Source organism: Lontra canadensis, unplaced genomic scaffold (genome assembly GCF_010015895.1).
Source record: "Lontra canadensis isolate GAN:19392208 unplaced genomic scaffold, GSC_riverotter_1.0 scaffold1, whole genome shotgun sequence".
Lineage (NCBI taxonomy): Eukaryota > Metazoa > Chordata > Mammalia > Carnivora > Mustelidae > Lontra > Lontra canadensis.
The window spans coordinates 64,199,472-64,224,143 of record NW_022630995.1 but is presented as its reverse complement, the minus strand read 5'-3'; the positions used below and the strand labels follow the sequence as shown (position 1 = coordinate 64,224,143).

The window sequence follows — 24,672 nt, the reverse complement described above, 5'->3', positions numbered from 1 at the left end:
AATAATCGCTCCCACATTTTCTCCTATGGTCTGATGGTCTTCTTATATTCAGGTCTCTGGTCCACTTGAGTTCATTTTGTGTGTGGTGTGATGTAGGTGGTCAAGTTCACTTCTTTCCCTGTTGAGGTGCCCTGGCATCTTGGTCAAAGCCCAGCTGGCCGTTTGTGTCGGGGCTTATTTCTGGACTCTGCTGTGTTTCACTATCCATCCTAATGCCAGTACCACCTGGCATTGGTTGTTGTAGCCTGTAGGAAGCCTTGAAGCTCAGTGCGGTCCCCCAACATTGCATTTTCACCCCATGAGCATCTATTCTTGTTTGTTTCATATATTTTAGAATCAGCCTTTTTCTTCTTTTTCTTTTCTTTTCGTATACCCTGCTGGGCTCTTGAATGGGATTGTGTTGAGTCTCTGGAATAATTTGGGAGGACGACGACTATATGAGCAGTACAGAATCTTCCAGTCTGCGAATATGGTATCTCTCCTTCTATCTGGGTCCTCATTACATTTTCTCAGCAACATTTTATAGGTGTCTGTGTATCGCTCTTTCTCATAGTTTGTTAAACTCGGTGGGTGTTGCATGTATTTTAATGCCATCACACCTGGAACTAGCCTTTCTCGTTCTTCCACCTCTCAGTTGTTCATTGCTAGTAAGAAGCTGATGATTTTGAAGGGAAACTGCCAGACCAGGGCGTCCACGCTTCCCGGAGGTGGCCTGGGAAGGGTTTGCAGAGGGGGAGGCACTTGGTTTTACCCACAGCAACCTTGCTTGGCGGAGAAGCTGAGCTCCAGGGCAGGCCTGTGGCAGAACACATGAACGGAGCTGGGGGCAGGAACATGGGGATGTTCTGAGAAGAAGCGGCAGTAGCTGGATTGGGCGGCCCAGAAGCACAGAGAGGTGAGGTGTGGAAGGTGTTGCATCTATAAGGACGCTGGGGCCCCACTCCGGGGGGTCCATGGCCAAACGCAGCTACACTCTGCTCAGGGGCGCTTGGGAGCTCTGCAAACAGGGGGCCTGGAGCCTTCTCACTCCCTCACTCAGTCATTTGTGAATTGTGTGCTCTACCCAAAACGAATACAATAAATTAAAAAATTGCAATAAAATTTACCATCTTAGCCAATTGTAAGTATAGAATTCAGTGGTATTAAGCACGTTCATGCTGTTGTGCCTCCCTACCCTCCCATCTCCAGAACTTTCCCATCGTCCCAGACCGAAACTCTGTACCCATGAAACACTAACTCTCCTTGCGTCCGTCCCTCAGCCGCTGGCTGCCCCCATCTACACTCTGCATCTATGAGTATGACGTCCCTAAAGACCTTGTCTAGGTGTCCTTGGGGCCTGCCTCGCTTCCCTTAGCAAAGTGTCACCCGTGCTATCATGTGGGTCAGGGTTTTATTCCTTCTTAAGGCCGAGTAGTGTTCTGTGGAGTGAATGGACCACACATGGTTATCTGTTCATCCTTCGAAGGACATGTGGGTGGCTTCCATCTTCTGACCATTGTGACGGTGGACCATTCTTCTTTTTTTTTTTCTCTTTTTCAAAACTTCAGATTCCAGTTAAAGAGAACCATCCTTAAGGGCAAAGGACCTCAGAAATGAAGCGGGGATTTGGAGCTAGAAAATCCAACATAAAATGGTTGGCCAGATGCTTCATTCCTAGCACCCATCCCCCTTCCCGGCTGTTTTCATTTACTTGCACATTCTTGGTGTGTCTAATTTGAGTGTAAGAGATCGTGTTTGTTTCACTTATTATTGTCTTCCCATGCTTAGGTACCCAAGTATCTGGACATGGAGGTGGTTTTTCTTAAACAGTTAAAATCTAGTACAGTGAACAGCACACAGATTTGCATTTTCCTTTTCCATCCTTCTATGGCTGTTATTCTTTCATTCCTCTGCCCAGCGTGCCTCTTCCTGCGCCAGCCCCGCTATGCTAGGTACTCCTAAAAGCCACAATCAGAATCACCTTTGCAGGGACGGAGACCCGCCACTGCCGGCTGAAAGGCCATCAGTGACTCTCCCTTTCACAGACTAATGGGTCAGGAGTCCCAGTGCTTATCTGCTGCCCTAGATAATGAACCCTTTGGAAGCTGGGCTTGCTTTCAATTTTGACTAGTGTCTTGAGCACAGTTGGTATTTCGCAATTTACTGCTGAATTAAATGAACTGGCATAAATGGAATTAGACCTACTGCGCTCTTGATATCATGCCAAAATCTTTGCTCACAACCAGCTTGATTTTCATCCCTAGTCTCTCCACCCAGTTTAGGAATGAGGCTTCAAGAAGCAGGAAGTCAGGTTACCTATTTATTAGGATTATGAAAGACATTGCTTGATCTAGCTTTTGCTCTTCTTTTCCTTTTTACGAAATAATAGAAGGATCTTTCCTTTAGGGTTTGCTTTTTCTATCCATGTGTTAATCTGATTTTTGTGAATCATGGTTGTCGGAAGGAATATGATTTGCAGATTTTTACATGAATTCCTTTGAGAGCTTTTTGCTGGCTCTCTGTAAGCCAGAAAGGAAGATTCTCGGGACTTAGACTATGCATATATATACATACTCTTGTAGAAATGCAGGCGTTCCCCTGGGATATTGATAAATCTAAGATCCACTTTTCAGTCAGTACTGGAACTACCCATGACTGTCACAGGTCCAGACACCAGAGAATGAGAAGAAGAAACCTTATTTACTGTAACTTTTCAGGGTCAAATTGAACTAGCCTTAATGGAATGCCCCGAAAGTCCCTTGCTTTTATTTATAGCCATCTTTGGATCTCTGGCAGTCTTGCGAGGCCCATAGCTGTTATTATCCCTGCGGTGTAGACAGGGCACGGGGAGTCAAAGGCGTTTGGTAGCTTGTGCTCAGAGCCCTCCGTCTGGTCATCCAAATCACGGTCATCTGAGTCCTGAGGAATTTCAGATGTGGTCTAGCTGAGGGAACGTTCCCAGCCAGACAGGGTTTAAAGCTATGCTGCTTTCCCTCCCGGCCTGGCCTGCGGCAGCCCATTTAGATCATCTGCAGGGGCCTGTGGAAGTATTTGCAAGTCTGCCTGAGAGTCCTCCCTGTAACCCTATAAGGGAAAATATGCAGACGCGGTGCTGGGGAATCCGCTCCTTTGCGTCGGTGCCGCATGAGTTCTGTCTGTCCCGAGCGCGCCCCCAAATATTCTCCTCGGCATCCCTGCTGACAGAAGGGCCCCGACCAGATGGTGGTCAACCTGTCCGGGACAGTGACCTTGTCAGAATCCTTCTTCTGCTACTTTCGATGCGCATGTTCTAAGAATATCACAGAAGACACACTTGCTGTGAGAGGACCGTCCGGGGTATTTTGCTCTGCAACTTTCTCTTCCAAACAGATCTCAGGAATTTTGTCTGTTATGGAGACGTAGAAACAAATGAGTGAACAGATTCACCAAATACACTGCAACTGTCGGGTGAGTCCCGGCTTCCGCGTCGGGCACGCTGCTGGATGCCCTCTGCACAGAGAGGAGGCAGTGGTCTCTGACTTCAGAGGCCTGCTGCCTGCTGCAGTGGACAGACAGATTTACCTGTGATTCCAGCGGAAGCTGGGGCTGCGATGGAGGCAGGCCCGCCTGGTGCGGACGGCGCTGCCTCCCAGGGCGGGCAGGTAAGAGGCTTCCAGGATAAGAGGTGTGGCAGGGGGTGCATGCGAGGGCGAGCCGGGTGCACAGGGGCGAGGCCCACCACGGAGGGCAGCCGTGCTTGCCACGGTCCATGGGCTCCAGTGATCATGATGCGTGTGCAAAAGCATGCCATTTGCTGCAGTGTGAAACACAGTGCGGGAGTGGAAAGAGAGGAGTCTGGAAGAATAGGCAGAGGCTTGTTAAGATTCTGATACAACATCAGGATAAGTCTCTGAAAAGAAGAAGGTAGGGGACAAGGCTGTTTTCTGAGAAACAGGTTGGTCTTGGTTTAGCTGTGGTTTAGCAACTGCTTCCTAACTGGACCTTCAAATCTAGCACCATGGTCCTGAGCGGGGGGAAGAGGGGGCTTTTGTGGAACCAGCTCCAGCTGTGCAGTGATCCAGCTTCTGGAGACGGGCAGCTTGAAGAGAGTTGTGCAGGCCAGGCGGCAGGTGCGCTGAGGTGTGAGCCCTGGTGTGCACCCCGGTGTGTGTCCTGATGCACCACAGGTGTGCATCCTGGTGTGCCACAGGTATGAGCCACGGTGCGCTGCAGGTGTGAGCCCTGGTACGCCGCAGGTGTGTGCCCCCGTGTGCATCCTGGTGCGTCAGAGGTGTGAGCCCCAGTGCGCCACAGGTGTGAGCCCTGGTACACCGCAGGTGTGCACCCCCATGTACATCCTGGTGCACCACAGGTATGCGCCCTGGTGTGCCACAGGTGTGAGCCCCAGTGCGCGGCAGGTGTGAGCCCCTTGCCAGCAGGAGGTGGCCATGAGCTGCACAGAGCAGTCCCTGCCTGCCCTGTGTTCTTTTGTGACATCTGATTTGGAATCCTAGAGAGAAAATCATCTCCCCCACTAGGGTTATAGAAGAATTCACTTTCTAAATCTTTGAGGACTTGGATGGCCTCACATTTTATATTTTGACTGTCAAGTGTCTTTGCAGTTTTTTCCGGTATATGATGTAAGTATTTAAATTGATCTTTCTTCTTTCCCCAAATGATCACCAGTTGTCCTATCTCCAGTTAAGAGGTCCATGTTTTCCTCATTGGGTTTGGGACACTGCCTTTCTCAGAGGCCACAAGGTATACAGGCCTCTTTGTTGATGTTCTTTTCTGTAGAATCAATCCAACTGGGAATTTATGTACCAGTATCACACCTTTTTTTTTTTTTTTAGGTTTTATTTATTTCTTTTAGAGAGAGAGGGAGCGCACAATGTGGAGGAGGGGTAGAGAGAGAATCTCGAGCAGAGTCCCTACCGAGTGCAGAGCCTTATGTAGATTTGGATCCCAGGACCCCGAGATCATGGCCTGAGCCAAAATCAAGTCAGACGCTCCACCAGCTGAGCCCCCCGGGGCTCCTCTTCCATTTTCCATGATAGAAACTTTATATTACATTTTAATAGAGGATAGGGCCAGTCCCTCTTCATTGTTCTTAAATGTCCTTGCATACTCGCAGGTATATTACATTTATTCGTGAATGTGGAGAGAATTGACATCTTTCTGATGTTGTCCTTTCCATAGGCAAGGGACAATTTTTCATTTGTTTAGATTTACTTCTTTGTCTTTCAGGAATGTTTTAAGTTTTCTGCATGGAAGTTTTGCACATTTCTTTTTAAATTTAAGTGTTTTACTTTTTTCATTGCTTTTCAATGAAATCTTTTTCACTCTGTCTTCTAGTATATATTGTTTGGTAAAAAATTAATATGGGAAAAGCAATAGTTTCTACATATTCTACTACTTTATTCAAGTTTTTAAAATTATTTTTAGTAGGTTTATCATTGATTCCCATGTATTTTCTTTTTTTTTTTTTTTTAGATTTTATTTATTTGACAGAGATCACAAGTAGGCGGAGAGGCAGGCAAAGAGAGAGAGGAGGAAGCAGGTTCCCCACTGAGCAGAGAGCCCAATGTGGGGCTCGATCCCAGGACCCTGGGATCATGACCTGAGCCGAGGGCAGAGGCTTTAACCCACTGAGCCACCCAGGAGCCCCTGCCTTCGATTTTCTATGTATAATTTCTCATCAGCTGCAAACAGAGATCATTTTATTTTTTCTTCTCCATCCTTGAGTTTCTCATTGCCTGCTCGTTTCTAACTGCATTGGCTAACACTTCCAGTATTGTGTTAATGGCAGTGGAGCAAACAGGCATCCTTGGCTTGTCTCTGACCTTACCTGGAATGCCTGACTAGGATGCTGTTCTTGTTTTTGTCTCTTGGTGTCTTAGTCCTTTGGGGCCGCTCTGACAAAATACCATAGACTGGGTGCCTGGTAAAGAATAGAAATTTATTTCTCCCAGTTCTGGAGGCTGGATGTCTGAGATCATTGTTCCAACATGGATGGGCTTGATGAAGGCCTTCTTCTGGGTTGTGGGCTGCCTACTTCTCCTCCTCATCCGTGGGAAGGGCACTAATCCTCTGCGGGAAGGTCCCACCCTCATGACCTCATCACCTCTCAAAGGCCCTGCTTCCCATTACCGTCACAATGGGCATTAGGTTTCAACATATGAGTTTTGGGGGGATACAGATATGCACCCTATAACAGTTAGTACTTGTATTTTATCAAGCTAGGAAAGTACATATCAATGCTCGTTTACTGACTTTTTAAAAAATCAGGAATGAGTATTGCATTTTGTTGAAGGCTTTTTCACGATCTATGGCGAGAGTCGTGATCTTCTTACAAGATTTATTAATATGATGAATTATATTAGTAGATTTTTTAGTCTTTCGTATCGAGTCATCCTTGTATTCCTGGAATGAACCCCTTTGGTCATGGTGTGCTATTAATGTATTGTGTGTGTTAGGGTCCGTGATCAAAGGAATGAGATGACACAAAGCGAAAATGAAACAAAGCTTTATTTCGCGCCAAGCATCAAAAATCAAACTGGTAGGGGCCATCTCTTACGAAGAGACGACAATGATGACCCCAACGACGACAATGACCCCCGACGACGATGACTCCCAAGAAGGCCGCTCCAGATGAGGCTGCTCTGGATGAGGCCGCTACACAGATGAGGCCACTCCGGACAAGGCCACTCCCAGGACAAGGCCGCTGCTGATGAGGTCACTCCCCAGACAGGGCCTCTCCCCAGACAGGGGCTGCTCCAGCGAGGGTGCTCCCCGGTCAGGGCCGCTCCCAAGAAGAGGCCACTCCGGACGAGGCTGCTCGAGGCTCCTCCCAACAACGAAGAGGTGATGACAACAGCGATGATGACAAGGAGGACAACAACCCCGATGACACAGACTCTGCTCCCCATGACGCCACTCTGACAAGGCTGCTCCCAGAGGAGGCCACCGCTCCGGAGGAGGCCACTTGAAGAGGCCGCTCGATGACGAGGCTGCTCCCCAGAATGACGCCGCTCTGGCGAGGCCACTCCCAGTGGGGCCGCGGCTAGGCCCGGCGAGGCCCCTCGCGGCAGGGCCACGGCTCCGGGCGTTGAGGCCGGGGCTCGGGGCGAGGCCGCTGGCAGCGGGGCCACGGCTCGGTGGCGGCAAGGCCACTGGTGGCGAGGCTGCCGGCGGCGAGGCCATTGGCCGTGGCAAGGCCGCTGGCGGCGGGGCCGCGGCTTGGTAGTGGCGAGGCCGCTCCCCGGCGGTAGAAGCGACTCGGTTCCCAACGGTGTGGCTATCCTGACGGCTCCCCCAACTAAGGGCTCTAACGGCTCTCCCTAACAACTCTCACGGTTCCTACTACTCTGATGGCTCTCACGGCTCTGACGGCTCTGATGGCTCTAACGGCTCTCCCTAACAACTCTCAGGGCTCCTACTACTCCCTCTTACTCCTCCCCTTGCAAACTAACCTTTATAGAGGTGGTTGAGCCCCGCCTACACACAGGTGGCTAATGGGATTTCAACTCACCTCAGTAAATATATGCACACCCCACTGATTGGATGTCTCCATCCAGCCTGGCCCGCCCCTATATCTGAAATTTACAAGTAAGTTCCTCTGGGAGGGGCAGGCCCTTACAGTGTGGATTTCTGTTTGCTAATATTTTATTTAGGATTTGTACCTTGATATTTGTAAGTAACATCAGTCTTTGGTTTTCTTTTATTGTGCTGTCTCTATCAGGTTTAGGCATCGCTTTTGTAACCTACTTCTAAAAAAGAGAGTATTTGAAAATTTTCTGTACCTCCCCTCTGGAAAAATTTGGGTAGTAAGGTTTGGTGTTTGAGATTTGGCAGAATTCACCTGTAAAACCATTTGGGCCTGGAGCTTTTATCTGTGAGGCAAATCTTTGATAACTTTCTCTACTTCTATGGAAAATTGATCTGTGTACGCTTTCTAAAATAGTTGGTAAATTGTATTCTTTTCTGTGAAATTATGTGTTTCACCCAATTTCAAATGTATTTGCACAGAGTTGTACAGAATAGTGTTTCCTGACTCTTCTTAAGGGAGGGGGGCACATATTTAAGGATATCATCATTAAGAAGATAAGAAGCTTGTGAGCACTGTTCACTTACTGTGTTCATTGATCCCGAGTCATACAGCGAGGTTCTAGAAAGAGGAGCATATACTAATTGTAATGATGACAGCTACCATTTGTGAAATACTTGGTTCTGTATGTAGAGCTGCCCATTTAGTCCTCATTACGATACCGAGATGCGTAATCAGCATCTCATTTTAAGCATGGGATAATTTGGGGGACTTACTACTCACTCACCCAAGGTCACAAAACTAGGAAGGCTCATAACTGGGATTTGGATCTGATTTATATGGCTGTGAAGGCGGAGCTCCTTCTGAGAACACAGTAGATGAGGAGGACCAAGTAGAGACAGATTCTGGGAAGGGGGGGTCGGGATGAATGGAATGGCCACTCCACTCTAGACATCCACACCACTCTAGAGGACTGGCAGCACTTGGAGGGGCAGGGAGGACAGTCAGCCCGGTGATCGGGTTGGGCTGGCTGGCAGCAGGAGATAGCCCTGGGTGTGGTAGGCAGGAAACCCAGAGCCTCACACGGTGAGAAGGGCACATGGAGGCTGGCAGGTCAGGATGCTAGCTGGGGCTGGGGGTGTGGCTGGCAAGGGGAGAGCCAGGGACACTGGGGAGTTGAGGGAAGCATGTGCTTGTTTTCAATTGGAGACTAGGTGAGGGAAGTTGTGTCAAGTTTCTGTGCACTAGGCTGGGACCCTGAAGGGAAGAGCTGCCCCGGAGGGATCTCGGATGAACACATAGTGTTGAAAAGATGCCCCGCCTCCCTCATGGTTGTCTGGAGACACTGGCTAGAAGTGAGGATACAGACAGCACTAGGTCTCTCACTCATCACTGAAGTTTGTAGACTGAGGAGAACGTGGACTGGGCAACGTGTGTGGTCTGTGCCCGTGACCCGTGGAGTGATGTCAGTCTGTGAACCGGTCCTTGCCTTTTCTGACCAAGCAGCAGGAAGTTCTGGGTAGTGAACTGTGTCTTCCTGGAACTAGTCACAGCAGGCATTTCTTCTCCTTGTTTGCAGGATTTGCTCTCAAAGAGTGGTTTGGTTTCCTGAGCAACTACAGGTGGACCCTGGGTGCTCCGTCCTTGCCCCTGGAGGAGGTGTGTGAGGAAGACCATTTCACGCAGACCAGGACACTCCTGCCTGGCCATCAGGGCACCCGGCTCCCCGTTGAAGCCTTTATACCAAATCCCGTGTGCACTCTGCAGGTAGGTCACTTCCTTTCTCTGGGGCTCAGCTTCCTCCCATGTGAAATAAAGACACTAGATCTGATGGACCCTTCTGGCTTTCAGATGCTGTGATTTAGGCAGTAAGGTGGATCAGATTCCTTTAAAGTGGCTTTCGGGTCTCACAAATAATATCGCCCATTTCTTTTATGTTGTTGAAATGAAGGAACCCACTGGCAAACCTGAGAGGTTTGCTTTTAGGAATAGGGGGTTGATCACAGAGGAATCATGTTGCTGGACTAGATTACTGGTCTGCCGTGCCATCTAGCCTTTACTCACACTTTCCCTTTTCATGTAGGACCATGGAACACACTGGCCACTTACAAGAGAGCAGAGTCTCTTGATTTAGTAGAGAAATCCTTTGGCTAGGGAGAAGGGAGTGCTGCTTTTCAGATGCATAGAATATATCCTGAAATGCCTCTAGGTGATTTCCATGCTGCCTTGGGAATCGTAAATTCTGTAGCCAGGTCTCTTGTGTGGCTGTGGGTCCTTCGGGAAAAAAAAAAAAATTTTTTTTTTTTCTTCTGGAAGTTACTGATTTGCACCTGTGTCCTGATCCCAGTCAATGCTCAGTGACACCCATTGTGCCCAGAGGAGGACAACAGGTGTGAGGGATTAGGGGGTCGAACAACGGAGGCGGGAGCCTGGCGTCCAGGGTCGATGTGTTCCTGCTTTGCTTCCTGTCCAGGGTTAGGCTCTTCACCTTTCTTCATTATATCTCTGCCATCTGTGGTATTTCTAAGATAATGGGAGGGTAAGGATCAAGGGATAAAATACACTGAGAGTATTTGGTATGGTGGATCGTAACTGGTTGTTACTGTGAGCACAAAGCCCTCTGGCCCGCGTTCCGGGCACACAGATGGAAGTGGTCCACCAGACTGTGCCCTCGGTGAGTCTCTGATTCTCTGAGCCTTCTTTTCTTCATCAGGAGGTGGAGGGATTTGGATGAATTCTCTACAGTCATAAGATGCTTTTGTTTTTAATATTTGTTTTAAAAAATTGCTAGTAAAATAGCTACGGAAGGCACAGTTTGAGCAACGTCCTTGAAGGATGTGATTGCGTAGAGAGCCTGCTCTATGTCACGGGAGAGAGGTTATTTGGGCGTAAACACCGAGGAACGGGACATAAGAGGACTGAACGTCCTCGTCCACCGTGAGCGAAATGTACGATGTGATGGGGTCGCTAGCAGAGGCACGAAAACCGAGCAGCTAGGTTCCGACTCCCATCCTGCCTCTTATTTTGAACAACATGACCTTGGGCAAGAACAGAATGTTTCTCAGGCTCGGTTTCCCCGTCGGTGAAATGGGGAAGGTAAGTCCTGTGTCGAAGGGCTAGTGGGACGATCTGTTGTAATGTGTGCGAAGCCTGTAGCCTATTGCCTGGCATGTGGTCAGCTCTGGGTGGTTGCCGTCATTCTCTATGTGACGTCTCTAGGAAGCAATGAGACGTTGCGGGGCAGGGGTGGGGGCGGGTGATAGAGCTGTATCAGGATGAGGACTCGGGCCGCTGGTGCTGGAGGAGGTCAGAGGCCTCCTGTGAGCCGTTCCTGACTCTGGAGAGGCAGGAGGGAACCAGTGTCAGGCAGTGGAAAAACTGGACATCAGGAAGATAAGTGCAGGGTCGCACATGGAGAAGGGCACTTGGGATGTGTCTCTGAACACCTCACCTGAATTCCTGGATGCCGGACCGCCATGCCTGTCCTACGAGGCCATCCCCATGCATAAGCCTGCGTCTTCCACCTCCAACTGTTCTCAGACTTACGGGAAATGCATGTTCATGTCAAGAATTTTAAACTGAAAATTGGGTGCAGGGACTTCTTTTTATTTATTTATTTGAGCGAGAGAGTGTGAAGAGAGAGCACAGGCAGATGGGGGCAGTGGGAGGGGGAGAAACAGTCTCTCTGTGGAGCAGGGAACCTGACCCGGGGCTCGATCCCAGGACCCTGGGATCATGACCTGAACCAAAGGCAGATGCTTAACGACTGAGCCACCTGGGAGCCTGGGTGCAGGAACTTCTCATTCCTCCCTTGCCGTGGTGGCATGTCCGTGAGCTATGGGACATTGTGCCCTGACCTTCAACTTGCATTTGCCAAGTGCATGGGCACCAGAAGGAATGCAGTGTTGTATGGGACGCTATCTGTGCACATTGGGACAGGCAGTCCCATGGGGAGGTAGGGGGCTCAGTACGTGATTATCATTCTCTACAGGGTGCTGTGGAGGCTCTGGTGAAATGAATCACCCTCTTTTTTTTTTTTTTAGGATGCGTGTTCTTAATTATAACTGACCATGTTATTGCTCTTAAAAAAATGGTCGTGGCATCTCTCCAGGCCTGGGTCATCTCAGAGAGTAGTCGTGGAATGATTATCATGAAAGGGTCAAATTAGGGCCTTTGGAATCTGATCTGTGTTCAGGTTCTCACTGCTGCCATCTCGCTGTGTGGCTGTGAGCAAATTATTAGCTGCGGGGACACCTGGGTGGCTCAGTCATTAAGCATCTGCCTTGGGCTCAAGTCATGATCCCAGGGTCCTGGGATTGAGCCCCACATTGGGCTCCCTGCCCAGCGGGAAGCCTACTTCTCCCTCTCCCACTCCCCCTGCTTGTGTTCCTTCTCTCACTGTGTCTCTCTCTGTCAAATAAATAAGTAAAAGATCTTAAAAACAAATTTTAAAAAATTATTAGCTACAGAGGCTTAGCCACTTATTTGCCTAGTAGCCTTTGTCGACCCGTCTGAACTCCTGTTTGCTGAGTTGTGAACAGGGGCTGATAATACCATCCAACCCCTCTCCGGGTCTCTGGGGAGCAGAGCAAACTCACAACCGTCCAGGGACGAGCACAGTGTGGGCACTTGAGGCCGCTGGGGGAGCATTTGCTTGAAGACAAGTGATCAGACCGTTGCTCGCTTCTTGTGCCCCCGCAGATGGGGACGAGGGGGTCCCTGCAGCACTCCCAGGAGGAGGAGGAGGAGGCGTCGTGGGTAGTTGGCCATCAGAAACTATCACTTCTTTGCTTGCGAGCTGTGCGTCCAGAAGGACGGGCTTTCCATGCACGTTTTCTCCGGGGGACTGGTTATCCTGAGATGAGCCAAGCACAAAATGTGCTCTTAACCGGCAGATCCGCTGTTTGGAGAAAAAATAGCAAAACAAAAACCGACCCACATATCACTTGATATCCAGTTATCGGTATGGCTGCTGCAAGACGGGTGAACTTTAGGAATTAAGGAAGACCACCATGGGGAGGAACAAACGGGGGGTGATTAATGAGAGCAGGCTGGGAGAAAGGGGATGCTGTGGGCTTGTAGGGCTCAAAGGGACTCTTAAGGGTTATAATGTGGTTTGTGGAGTCTGTGATGATCCTGAAATGGAGTAACTTTTCTGATGATCACACTCTCAAATTTGGGAGGTCCTGCACCCAGCGGTGGGGAGAGCTGTCTATGCATTGTGGCCTTGGTCTGAGATTTCAGCAAAAAGAATACCATACAGGGCAGCCTAGTAAAAATCAGCATCATGATCATTCATTAGAATGATGCAGGTATGCTGTGTAGTTCAAGTGCACAGGTGACCAAGGAGAGCCCAGGAAGGTCTTAGGAAGCCCATCAGTGTGTGTCTTTGTCCTCTCTCCTCACCTAGTTTCTGGCATCTGAGCAGGTCTGCCCATGCTCCCCTGGGTACTGATTACTGGGTCCTTTCCTCCGCTGGAACAAGCTCCTCGCTCTGGCACGTACATGCTGAAACGTGGCTCCCATGTCTATGTGTCTTCAGCTCCGGAAATCCCAGCTGCCTGTGAGTTCCTGGTCCCAGGCACACTCTCTGGAAGGAGCATTGCATGGGACAGGCCAGCTTGGCACAGGGCATCCCAGAGAGTTGTAACCTGGGAGCAGGAGGGGGCTGCTGGCCCCATAGGGCGGCTCTGGCTGCCCAGAGGCCACCTGTGGCCGAAGGTGCTGGTCTCTGAGCCGCAGAGCACAGCTGGACAGGTGTCCCCCAGCCGTGGTTATGGCAGACTCTCAGCGAGGAGGGGTCTGCGTGAGTCCTCTGTGGGAACTCTGTCAGGGAGCCCAGGGCAGAGACAGGACAGGCTCAGTCCGAGGTCCTCTTCAGACATTCTGATGCTGAAAACCAACTCCTAATTGAAATCTTTCAGGATAAATGTAATCATGCTGTATACAAGAGAGGCTTTTCTGGAAAAGAAAATGTGTGAATGAAGACGGGCTGCTGTGAGTTTCACATAGGCTCATAAGCATTTTCCACATTTTTGCTAATGGCCACCCTTTGATTTTTGGATGAGGTTGATATGTTTTATTGTGGTACAATATACGTTTTGTAAAATTTGCCATTTTCACCCTTTTTTGAAAGCACAATTTAGTGTCATTCAGCACACTCACGCTGGTGGGCAGCTGTCACCACCGTCCGTCCCATCGCTGCTTCATCTTCCCCAGCAGTCACTTATCTCCCCAAACTGAAACCACCCGTGGGTCACGGACTCCCCATTCTCCCTCCCAGCCCCCAGAACACACCACACCACTTTCCGTCTCACTGATCTTGATGACTTTATGTACCTCGTATAAGTGGAATCAGACAGTGTTTGTCCTTTTGTGACCGGTTGACTTCACTCAGCACGATATCCTTAAGGTTCCTCGTGTTCTAGCAGGTGTCAGAACGCCCTTCCTGTTTAAGGTGGAGCAGTATCCGGATTATTGATATCCAGATTATTACGTGTGGAGACCACGTCGCTTTACCTAGCCATCCACCAGCGGGCCTGTGTGTGGTTTCCACCTTACGACTATTCTGAATAATGCTAGCAGCCCTTCTTTCTTAAAGGACAGATGAGCTTGTTTTCCCCTTAGAATCATCGAGAAGTTGTCTTACTAATGAAAAGGACCTTTAAAAATTAATTCAATCTCTTCATTTCATAGAGGGAACTTTCAGTGAGGACAAGTGAACACTTTGGACTCATGTCCGTTTCTCTATCCTAGACCTACCTAAAACCGTGAGAGTGTTGGTAGTGACAACAGCACGACCTTTAATCCTGAAGAGTGTTGTCGACTTGGAAAAAATCTCAGGGACCGAACTTTTTGCTTAGGGCTTTTTGGTCCCAACATACATATTGAACATTCCAAAGAGTTCTTATTTACGTGGGTGTATCTGTTTATATTTATTATATTCAAATTAAAAAGTGGCAGATTTTTAAATTAAACAGATTTTTTTATATATAATTATTTGACAGAGAGATCACAAGTAGGCAGAGAGGCAGGCAGAGAGAGAGAGAGAGGAGAAAGCAGGCTCCCTGCAGAGCAGAGAGCCTGATGTGGGACTCGATCCCAGGACCCTGAGATCATGACCTGAGCTAAAGGCAGAGGCTTAACCCACTGAGCCACCCAGGAGCTCAAAAAGTGGCAGATTTTTAGGGTATTTATTAATTCATTAAAAATACATTTACAAAAAGTAACTGCGTCTGCCAAAACAAGCTGATTTGGGGGAAAATGGCCTGTTTCAGATTTCGGCTAGCATCTCCTGTGCCTGTTCTGATAAAGATGGCTGGATTCTCGTATGTATTTCTGCATTCACCTTGTTGTGGAGCGTTGTTTTAGAGGAAGCACAAGAAGAAAATCTGGCTCACACAGTTACGTAGTCAGAGAAGAATTCTTCAGTGCCCCTTCAGAAAGTGGTCAATATTCTTTGATCCTACACCTAAAACGGGCAAGGGGTAGTTTCTTAAAGGTTAGTTGCAACATGGGACCTGAAGCTGACTCACAGAACACTTCATTCTCTGATACAATCAGATATTTCCTCTTCTTTTGTACTTAGATCCTTGCCTGTGTGTGATTTCGTGACCTCAGTGATCGCGGAGTGGTTCAGAGCTTCTAAACGCTGACACACCGCATTATATCTGATCAGAAGAGCCTGTTGGCCAGTGTCTGTCCCCATCTGATCAGGAAAGTCTCTGCTGAGAAGCAGTCATGCTCATGGGGGTGGGTACAAGTGTTCAAAATTCTCACTTCCACTTGGAAGCTCAAATTTTATCATTGGCAACCAAGGCTGTCATTGTTTACCTTGACGTGGTCAGGTCACTTTGTTCTCTTTTGGGAAGATGTCGGTCATACGCTCAAACTGTGTGCTTGTTGTTTGTGTATCATTTCTTCTTCAGTGCTGCACAGGAAAAGCAGCATAGGGTAACTTGCACCTTAAACATCGCACACGTGCTTTTCTTCCGACGGCCGTTATCCTCCAGTCAGCAGGAGACAGGCTGTTTGCATACTTTATCCTTTCGTCACACGGGATCCCAAAAAAGTCCATCATCCAGGGCTGAGACAGAATAAAAGCAGCAATTTGTACCACTCCATCAAAGCCACTCTTGAGTGACAGTGACATTTTCATTTTTCCTGCAAGTGTGTGGTGAGGGATACAGTACCGCTAGTTTCTTCTGCTGTCCCTGCCTTGATGTGTGGCAGAGGCCCACAGCATAAGCCCCTTTGCCTTCGCACCATTGACACCGGAAAAGGAGAATAATGCTTCAGGGTTAGAAAAATAGTTGGGCCTCCTCCGTGCCCTAAAAGGGCTTTGGGGGCCCCTGGAAGGTTCACACCATGATTTGTAAATTGCTGACACCAGCCGTGTCATCGGGTCCTGAGTCGGCTGTGATCCTAGAAGGAAAAGACATGGTCAGGAGTCCGCCCCCAAGTCCTCCTTGGCATGCGGCGACTTTGTCGTCACTGCACAAACATGCTCACAGCCTTCCTGGGGATGGAGCCAGCCCTGCAAAGGCAGAGCTGGGGGTTGAGTTTCCGAAACCACGTCCTGGCGGTTATGCGAAAACTGTTTGGCGTTTTAAACTCCCATCTCCTCCTTGACATTGAAATTTAATATCATGCAATTGACACCATGATGATGTCAGGCTTTTGGGTCATGACTCCATGTGTTGGCAGCATGGCTTGGAGCTTCTCCTAGATGACTGGAGCTTCTCCTAGAAAATCACTGTCTCAGAGCCAAAGCAAAGGAGCAGTGCGTTAGTCCAGAAGATCACGCATGAATCTTCATCGTCCTGGCTTCGACACGCCTCTTCACGCTGGAATACTGTATCCTGTGAAGCTAGAATGCAATGCATTTCTATTATGGCGTTTGCCCTGCACTGGGTCTAACAGCTCCCATCCCTCTCCTTCATTTGCAGCAATGGAAGAATTAATCGTTGAACTCCGTCTCTTTCTTGAGCTCCTGGACCACGAATACCTAACGTCAACCGTCAGGGAGAAGAAGGCAGTGATCACAGACATCCTGCTGAGGATACAGTCGTCCAAAGGTGCGTCTGCTCTTTTGTCTTCCAGTCTCCTTCTGTCTCTAAACCATCCTTAATCCACTGTCTTTCTCAGACACATTTGTTTGCTCATTATTGTTTATTCATCACACTGTCCCTGGGCGGGTCCCTGTGTGCCAGGTGCTGGCGGTCTCCAGCCGCAGGAAGGCAAAACGTTTCGGGAGCTGATGGACTTAGTGGGTGACTGTGTTCCAGGAACTTCATCTCTGTCCGCTCCTCTCCCCACCCCACCGCCCCCGGAGCTTCTGCCTTGGAGGGACATCCTGCAGGGGGCGTGGTAGAGGAGAGGACAGAAGATGGTTCCAAATAGTGCCTGACCCATGATAAACCCACAGTCGCCACGATGGTTCCTTTCTCCCGTTGCTCCTGTTAGTAGAGGGAGCACCCCTTCCCTTTGCTCGGCTATTGCCTACCATTGTTCCAAATGCGCCACGGTGCTCAGGCCTCTGGCCTCAGGGGTTGTGTTGGCTCTCCCTGGTGCCTTGTCCTCTTCCTCTGCTCACTGGGTTCCCACCCTCTGTCTCCCCGCACATGCCTTCCGATGCTTTCCAACTCACTCATTCTCTTCTGAGTTCATTAGCCTTGAGCCCATCTGCTGCATGTTTTTCGTGGTAGAATTCCCATTTGTCCTTTTTTTCCTTCTGTCCTTTTTTACCGTGCCCACTTCTGTGCCCGAAATCCCCCATGTTTTTCTGGCGGTCAGGCTCTGTGCCTTCCTAACTCGATCCCTGGCTGCGCCTCTTGCGTGACCCAGGACAGGTGACTGTTTTTGCGAGGTGGTCCTTGTGGGTCTTCCTGGGGTGGGGGGGTGGCTGGCCTGGAAGGAGTCCCGCACCCAGATTAAACTGGTTCCTTCCTTTCCTGCCTTTGCTGCCACAGTGCTAAGCCCATCACGCTTCCTAAATCACTTGGGTATAAACTTGTCTTCCCAACGTGAACACAGCTGTGCCGAGAGCTCAAGCTTAAGCCAGTGGGACACGCACGGCGCCCATGTGTCCAGTATCTGACTTCAGGAGGGCGCCTGATACAAACATACAGCTCCCTGGGGCCACGCCCACGCCTGGGTCCACGCCCACGCCTGGGTCCACGGATAAGTACTGACCTGAGCAGAAGTTGAGGCTGAGCAGCTCACCTTTGCGTGGCTGCGAGGCGTTGGAGGAACGCAGGCTTCAGTGCCGGCTCCACCGTTTCCACCTGCAAATGCTTTGATTAGTTCTGTAACCTCTTTTCTTCTTCCCAGCCACAGATCCCCCACCTAGAGAAGAATAACAGGATTGTTGTAGAGGCTTAGAGGAGACAGATGTTTGCCCAGCGTTCACCATGGGGCCGAGGGACACTGTCCGCACCCTCCTCCTCCTCACCTTCTCTGGTTTTGGTCGATGCTTCCAGGTTTCGACGTGAAGGACCATGCTCAGAGACAAGAGACCCCCAACAGCCTGCCAGCGCCTCCCCAGATGCCTTTGCCGGAGATCCCCCAGCCGTGGCTGGTGAGTTCGCAGTCCTGCCATTGCAGCCGCTGGGCCCCTGAGCCACTCGGGGCTCTGGGCAGGTGGTAACAGCCCAGATCTGGAGGAAAGGAGGCCTCGCCTTGCCAGAGACTCTCCTTTGGGTGGGTTTCTAGGGCTGCTGGTACCAGCCAAGCGGGAGGCTGGTGTCTATCCTTGGAAACGGCTGGAGCTATGGGTTCACAGAAATCTGTTCTCAAGTCAGAGCTTTTCTTTTTCGATCGGAGGCTTTAGCAGGCACGACAGTGGTGTAGAACGTGGGGACTTGACCCTTTCTCTGGGCTGATTCTGGATTTGAATACTGTAGTCGGCACCTTTAATCTTCATTGTTCTGTACCTTCTGGGATAAAACAGATGTGTGCATTCCAGGAATGCGTATTTTATGTGAGTTCTTCGCCGCCTTTGCGGTTTTGAGATGTTCACGTGTGCTGTTCAGCTTCTCCTGCCTTTGGCTGTTGGCTCATTTGCTTCCTTAGGAAAATTTGACTTTCGTTCAGAATCAGAACAAACTCAGTGACTGGGCAATTCTCTTTGTAATGTTTGCTTTCTGCATAAGTCATTTTTTAAAGATTTTATTTATTTATTAGAGAGAGAGCACCACATGAGAGAGGGAGAGAGAGAGCTAGCAAGCGCAGGGTCGGGGGGCAGAGGGAGTAGGAGAAGCAGGCTCCCCGCTGAGCAGGGAGCCCAATGTGGGACTCCATCCCAGGACCCCGGTTCGCGACCTGAGCTGAAGGCAGACGCTTCACCAACTGAGACCCCCAGGCGTCTCCTGTATGAGTCATTTCTTCATCTCACCACCGGGACAAAGACTGCAGGAGAGCCAGCCTGGGTTCCATTTACCCCTGGCTCTCCCTGCACCCCAGCACAGTGGCTGATGTCCAGAGATGCCCGTTAATTACCATTTTAGAGGGGGACAGAAGACATTAGTGCTCACAGGTCCCTACCGCGTATTACACATCGCATTCATTACTTTTTCCCTTGTAATTTCACTGAATCCTCACGGCTTGAACTCAGAGAGTCTGTCCATGTGAAGAGTACACACACCCAGTTTCCAGACAAGGAAATTTATGATCCGTGAATATATGTGATTTGTTCAAGATCAGACGCTAGGCATGAAAAGGCAGAAATTGTCATGGTTCTTTGGGTTCAAATGCAGCCATTTCTCCATAATACTACTTGGGTGGTGTGGCCGCAAAGCCAAGGCAGGCCCAGCCTGCAGATCAGGAAAGGTTGTGTCAGGAACTGGCAGCCTGCCCCTGAGCTGGGGTCCAGGGAGGCAGCGGGACACCGAGCGTAGCCATCGCCAGCACCAGCTCTGCCACGTCCTTGTATGACGGGGCCTGGTGTCCACAGTGTCTCTGGCTGCAGACGCCAAAGTTCCCAAGAGACTGTCCCAGTGGTGCCCGTGCAACGGGGTAACTGGAAGACCATGAGAGCTTAGAGCCGGGGCCTTGCGGCTCTGTGCCCTGTGCGAGAATGGGCTGCTGTGGAGCAGAGCAGGGCCTCTCCAGCTTTGACGGTCCCCGAGTCCCCAGGGATCTGCTGAAAGGGAACTTTCCACACTACTAGGGCTGCAGGGGCCATAAGTGCTGCATTTTCAACAAGATCACCATAGAAAACTGGGAAGAAGCCCTGAAAGGCATAAAAGCCATCTCTGTTTCCTTCTTGCTGGGAGAGCCACCAACTTCCTTCACCTGTGCAGAGCCGGGGCCAGGCCATGGACCTCCAGTCCATGTGGAGATGTGCTGGGAGTGCCTCGGGCACACTGGGCTCGAAAGGCTGGGGATGAGGAACAGGAGACCTTCGCTGTTTAGCTGTTGTTTTATACATTTAATCTTTCTGCAATTGAGAGTATACTGAATGCAGAATTTTTGTGTGCTGTTTTTATCTTTTTAACATTATTTGTTATATATTTTTTCCTCTTTATAAGGTTCTTTTTCATTATTTTCCTTTTTTTAACTCATCCTGTTTGTTACGGGAATTGACTTGATTGACTTTCAGTTTTTCCATGTGTTATTTGTTGTTTTATTATTAGTATTTTAAACTTTTTAATCTTTTTAAGATTTTGTCTATTTGAGGGAGAGAGAGTTCACGAGCAAGAAGGAGGGGCAGAGGGAGAAGGAGAAGCAGACCCTACTGAGCAGGGAGCCCAGTGCGGGACTTGATCCCAGAACCCCGGGATCATGACCTGAGCCACAGGCAGACACTTAACCAACTGAGTCACCCAGGTGCCCCTCTTTTCTATTTTTTTTTTCATATTTTATTTTTATGTAATTTCTATATTCCACATGGGGCTTGATACTCACAACACCGAGATGGAGAGTCACGTGCTCTACCCAGTGAGCCAGCCAGGTGCCCCTTGGCTGAAGCTTTCTAAAGAGGGTCATCTCAGGGATTTATCACCTCTCCTTTTGCACTCATTATTTCGCTGGTTTATTTATGTAATAGCTAATCAAGTTAACGGAAGTAGCTATAGTAGTGAGTACAAGCATTTATAGAACGAGGCTGAGCCTTGGTAAATGACTAGCTCAGCTCGGGGGACTCTGTGAGGGGCACTCAGGTGGGGAGCCTTTCATGGATCGTGAATGTTTAACAGTTCGTGGACATCCATCAGGGCGCTCTGCAGAGGAAACAAAGAACATCTGTCCCTTTTGCAAGTCAGGGAAGCAGAGACTGGTGACGATGCTTCTACTGTATTTGTCTGAAAGTTTTCGCTGAATTCGTTATTCAGCAAGTAAGGTGGACATTGGGTAGATTCACTTTGCTGCTGGCAGATTGGCTGTGGCCTCTCGGTCATCTGTCCGCAGGTTGACTTTCAGGTGAATTTGCGTGTGCTGGGCTGGAGATGGCATGGCCAGGCACGGAGGGCCCACGAAGGAAGACACGGGCCGCCTGGAGGGGGCATGCGGCTCTGGGTGCTGGGGGCTGGAATTTGGGCAGGGTCTGCCCACGAGGCTGCAGGGGCCAGTCATGAGGGCCCTGTGGGATGTCCCAGCAACACCACTGATAATGGCAGAAGGATGGAAAATGAATGACACTCCCAGCAGGCCTTCTCCATTTGAACCGCTCTTCCCTGTTGCCTCATCTGTGGCACATGACAGAACGCAGGCTGCCATTTCTCACTCGAATTGGCATTGCAGACTCTAGAAGATGAGTTATCTTTGAGCTTTTTATCCCTTCCGGTGCCCAGCAGGGCTTCATGCAACCACCCCTAACCATCTCCTTCCATTCCTCTTCCCCGAGGGATCCCTGAGATCTGTTCCTCTTGGTAGCTGAGGCTCTACATCCTCAGATCTAACAGCGGGACCTCATTTTCATGTTCTTTTAATTAAACTAAATGTTCACCTGTTGGAGATGGTGTTTGTTTCTATGCTTCCTTGGATTCCTTGAGTTGTGCGGTGGAAAATGGCCGACCTCTTGTCAAGGGTGGGGAGCACGTCCAAACGTTTGTCTTATAACGTTGACGATGCCTCCATGTGCGGAGAGCATGTTGGACTGTTTCTTCTCTGTCCGGGCCTGGGAGTGAATGTGGTGACAGCCGAGGGTGTCCCAGGAGACCCAGTGGCCCTTCAGCGAGGCCAGAAGATCTTACTCAAGTGTCCATGGGAACGTGCGGCGGGGGATGCTGTGTGTGTGTTCACAACTTGTCCCGAATCCTGGAAACAGCGGGCGGGCTACGCGACATGTTGGACCGTCTGGTTGAGCTCCCTCACTTTCCGACGGGAGACTGGACTAGGCCCAGATATGCATGTGTTTCATCAGAGCCTGCCTGGGAACGGTTCATTTTGTTTCCCACTGAGAGTGCGCGGCCATCCTGCTGCTATTCTCTGTGTAGAGCATGGGTGTGGAGCATGTGTGAGCGGCGGGTGCCTCCCTGGGAAATGGATCCCGTCTGTGTGGATGTTCCTGCTGGCCAGTGCCCACACTCAGGCAGCCGTTTCCCAGGGGCCCAGATGCCCATGGCACCTGTCATGCCTCCTCCTTCCCCCTCTTCTCAGAACAGCACAGAACCCCGATCAGGAGTCTCTCAGATCTTTGTGGTTGAGTGAAGGGAGCAATGGGACCCCTTCTGGGATTCCACATCGTCATGCTACCCCATCGAGGCACGTAGAAATACTTTTATTCGATCATTTAGTGGCAGGGCGTTACACGGTGTTCAGATGGGGTGTGGGAGAGCAACTAAGCTCTTTGATAGTATAGGGCCAGAGTTTATTACATAAATGTGATCATTTCTTATGTCAGCAGATAATAATGAAGGGTTTTTTTTCTTAAATTGTGGTAAGATATTCATGATATAAGCTTTACCATTTTAACCACTGCCGGCTGTCCCGTTGGGTGGCGGCAAGAGCTTTCAGAATGTTGTGCAGACATCCCCACCCCCGTCTCCAGACCTTTTCCATCTTCCCCTGTTGGAACTCCGTCCGCATGAGCACTACCTCCCATCCCACCACTCGCATCCACTCTGCTTCCTGCCTCTGTCCCTGGAACTGTGAACATGCCGTCTGCCCCCTCCTGCCCTCGCACACTGCCTGACCAAGACCACCTTTTTTTTTTTTTAAGATTTTATTTATTTATTTGATAGAGATCACAAGCAGGCAGAGAGGCAGGCAGAGAGAGAGAGGAGGAAGCAGGCTCCCTGCTGAGCAGAGAGCCTGATGCGGGGCTCGATCCCAAGACCCTGGGATCATGACCTGAGCCGAAGGCAGAGGCTTAACCCACGAGCCACCCAGGCGCCCCCTAACCGAGACCTTCTAAAGCACATTCACGGCAACCGCGTTCTGTCTGATAGATGAGCTTATGGGGTTATTCGAGATATGACAAAATCAAGCATTGTCCCAGTTGCAAAGTTGAGACAAAAGCCCAATTTTTAAGACAAGAAAACCGTTTGTGTCCTGGTGAAATCAGATGGCGATCCTCTGAGTGAACATGAATCATTTGTTCTTTTTTTCTTTCCTCTTTCTGAGGAGTTCAGTCTCATGGGTAATTCCTGCGGCATCTTTTTAAAGATTTAATCTGTGGCTGCACTCCAGATACGTCTCCTGTGGACACTCCCATTGGGCTGTTGGCCTTCCTGGCAGCTGCCTTCCTGCTGGTGGAGGCGGGAGATGACCCAGCCCCACGGGGCTCCACTCCATGTGCATGAACGAAGCCAGAGGGAGCTTGACAATGCGGTTCACTGCCTTCTCTTGATGCACGTGCCCTGTGGAATGCAGGTTGAGTAGTGAGAGGAATGGAGCAAGGCATAATTTGGATAAAAACTTTTATTTTGCCAGGAAAAGTGCTCAGGATTCGTGCTATTTAGGACTGAACCTCTTTTGCAGTGGAGACTGTAAAATTCTGTTGCCCCACTCATAAGGCTCACCCAGCGGCATGGACACCTCCCTAACAAGGCCTGGCCACGGAGGAGGTTCAGACTCACAAATGGGGGCCCGCCGAGCTTCTGAAGTCTCTGTGTCAGTGATGGAACAGATCTGGACCCTGAGCTCTGATTCTCTGGGTTCTGATTATGTTTTTCTTAATGGAGTTCTGTCCATGTAGGCACAACAGTCCGGTACCCACTGTCTACACAGAATTCAGGTCCGAAAGTGATTCGATCCTGGGCTGATACTTTCCTCTGTTAGAATCAGGGCTCTTCGTTTATTGGTGATTCTGGTGCAGAGGCTGAGTGATGGCTGGGGGAGGAGGGGAGGGTGGAGGAACAGATGCCCGTGGCGACAGAGAGGGAGCCGTGAAGAGCATGGGGCATGAGGAATGCTTGCTTTCCTGAAGAGCAGGAGGGAATGATGGTGGAGGACACACGAGCATGCGGGTTAGACCCAGTGGGCTCAGGGGGCTGGCTGGCTCCCTTCTGGAGCGGGTAGAGCAGGGGCAGCACAGTCCCGTCACGACACAGAAATGCAGTGCGTGCCGTTCCCCAGGCTCCGGCTCTGCGCCCAGGCCACTCGGGCAGACCTCTGGCTCCTCCTGTGGTCAGCCCATCACACATGCGCACGTGGGAACCTGTCGGGGCCGCTCACCTCCTGGGCTTCTGTTCCCTCCTTTGTAAGATCTGTCAAACTGCCAACATCTCAGTGTTAATTCTGAGCAGGAGAAAAATCTCTCTAAAGCATCCCAGGGCAGCATCTGCCACATGCAGGCAAACCGGAAATATTAGGAATCATTGTTCGAGTGCTCAAATAGTCACGATAACAATGATAACTGTGTCTCTGCCATATAATTATATAAACATAGCATTTATTATTAGCAATGGGAAAAAATTTATTATTAGCAATGGGAAAATGTCAGGCTTCCCCTTAAATCAGCAAAGGCAAATTCTAATGGGCTTTTTTCCCCCCAAAAGTTGGGAATTCAGTTATGGCCAAGCCAGCCTGTAGGTTGTGTTCCTACCCAGTTGTAGGTATGGGCTTCTCTAGTGAGACACGGACCCCTGGGAGGAGAAGCTTCCCTAAAGTAGAGTTATTGCCACTGACAGCCTAATTTGTCAGAGAAGCATTCCAGGGTACTTGACCTTGCCTAGTGCCTGGCACTGGGCTGCTCCCATCTCTCATGTCTGGAGCACGGCCGAGCC

At 49.9% G+C, this 24,672-nt stretch overlaps 1 protein-coding gene across 3 annotated transcripts in view; it reads left to right on the top strand.

The window, feature by feature from the left end:
* AFAP1 (actin filament associated protein 1) overlaps window positions 1–24,672 on the top strand; it is a 128,907-nt gene that overhangs the window by 43,844 nt on the left and 60,391 nt on the right. For all 3 annotated transcript variants that reach the window (XM_032855560.1, XM_032855554.1, XM_032855571.1), the window contains 3 exons: window positions 9,084–9,271; window positions 16,453–16,581; window positions 17,986–18,083. In XM_032855560.1, the coding sequence (XP_032711451.1) occupies window positions 16,455–16,581; window positions 17,986–18,083 (225 nt within the window). In that variant the 5' untranslated portion in view covers window positions 9,084–9,271; window positions 16,453–16,454. The remainder of the gene's footprint in view (window positions 1–9,083; window positions 9,272–16,452; window positions 16,582–17,985; window positions 18,084–24,672) is intronic.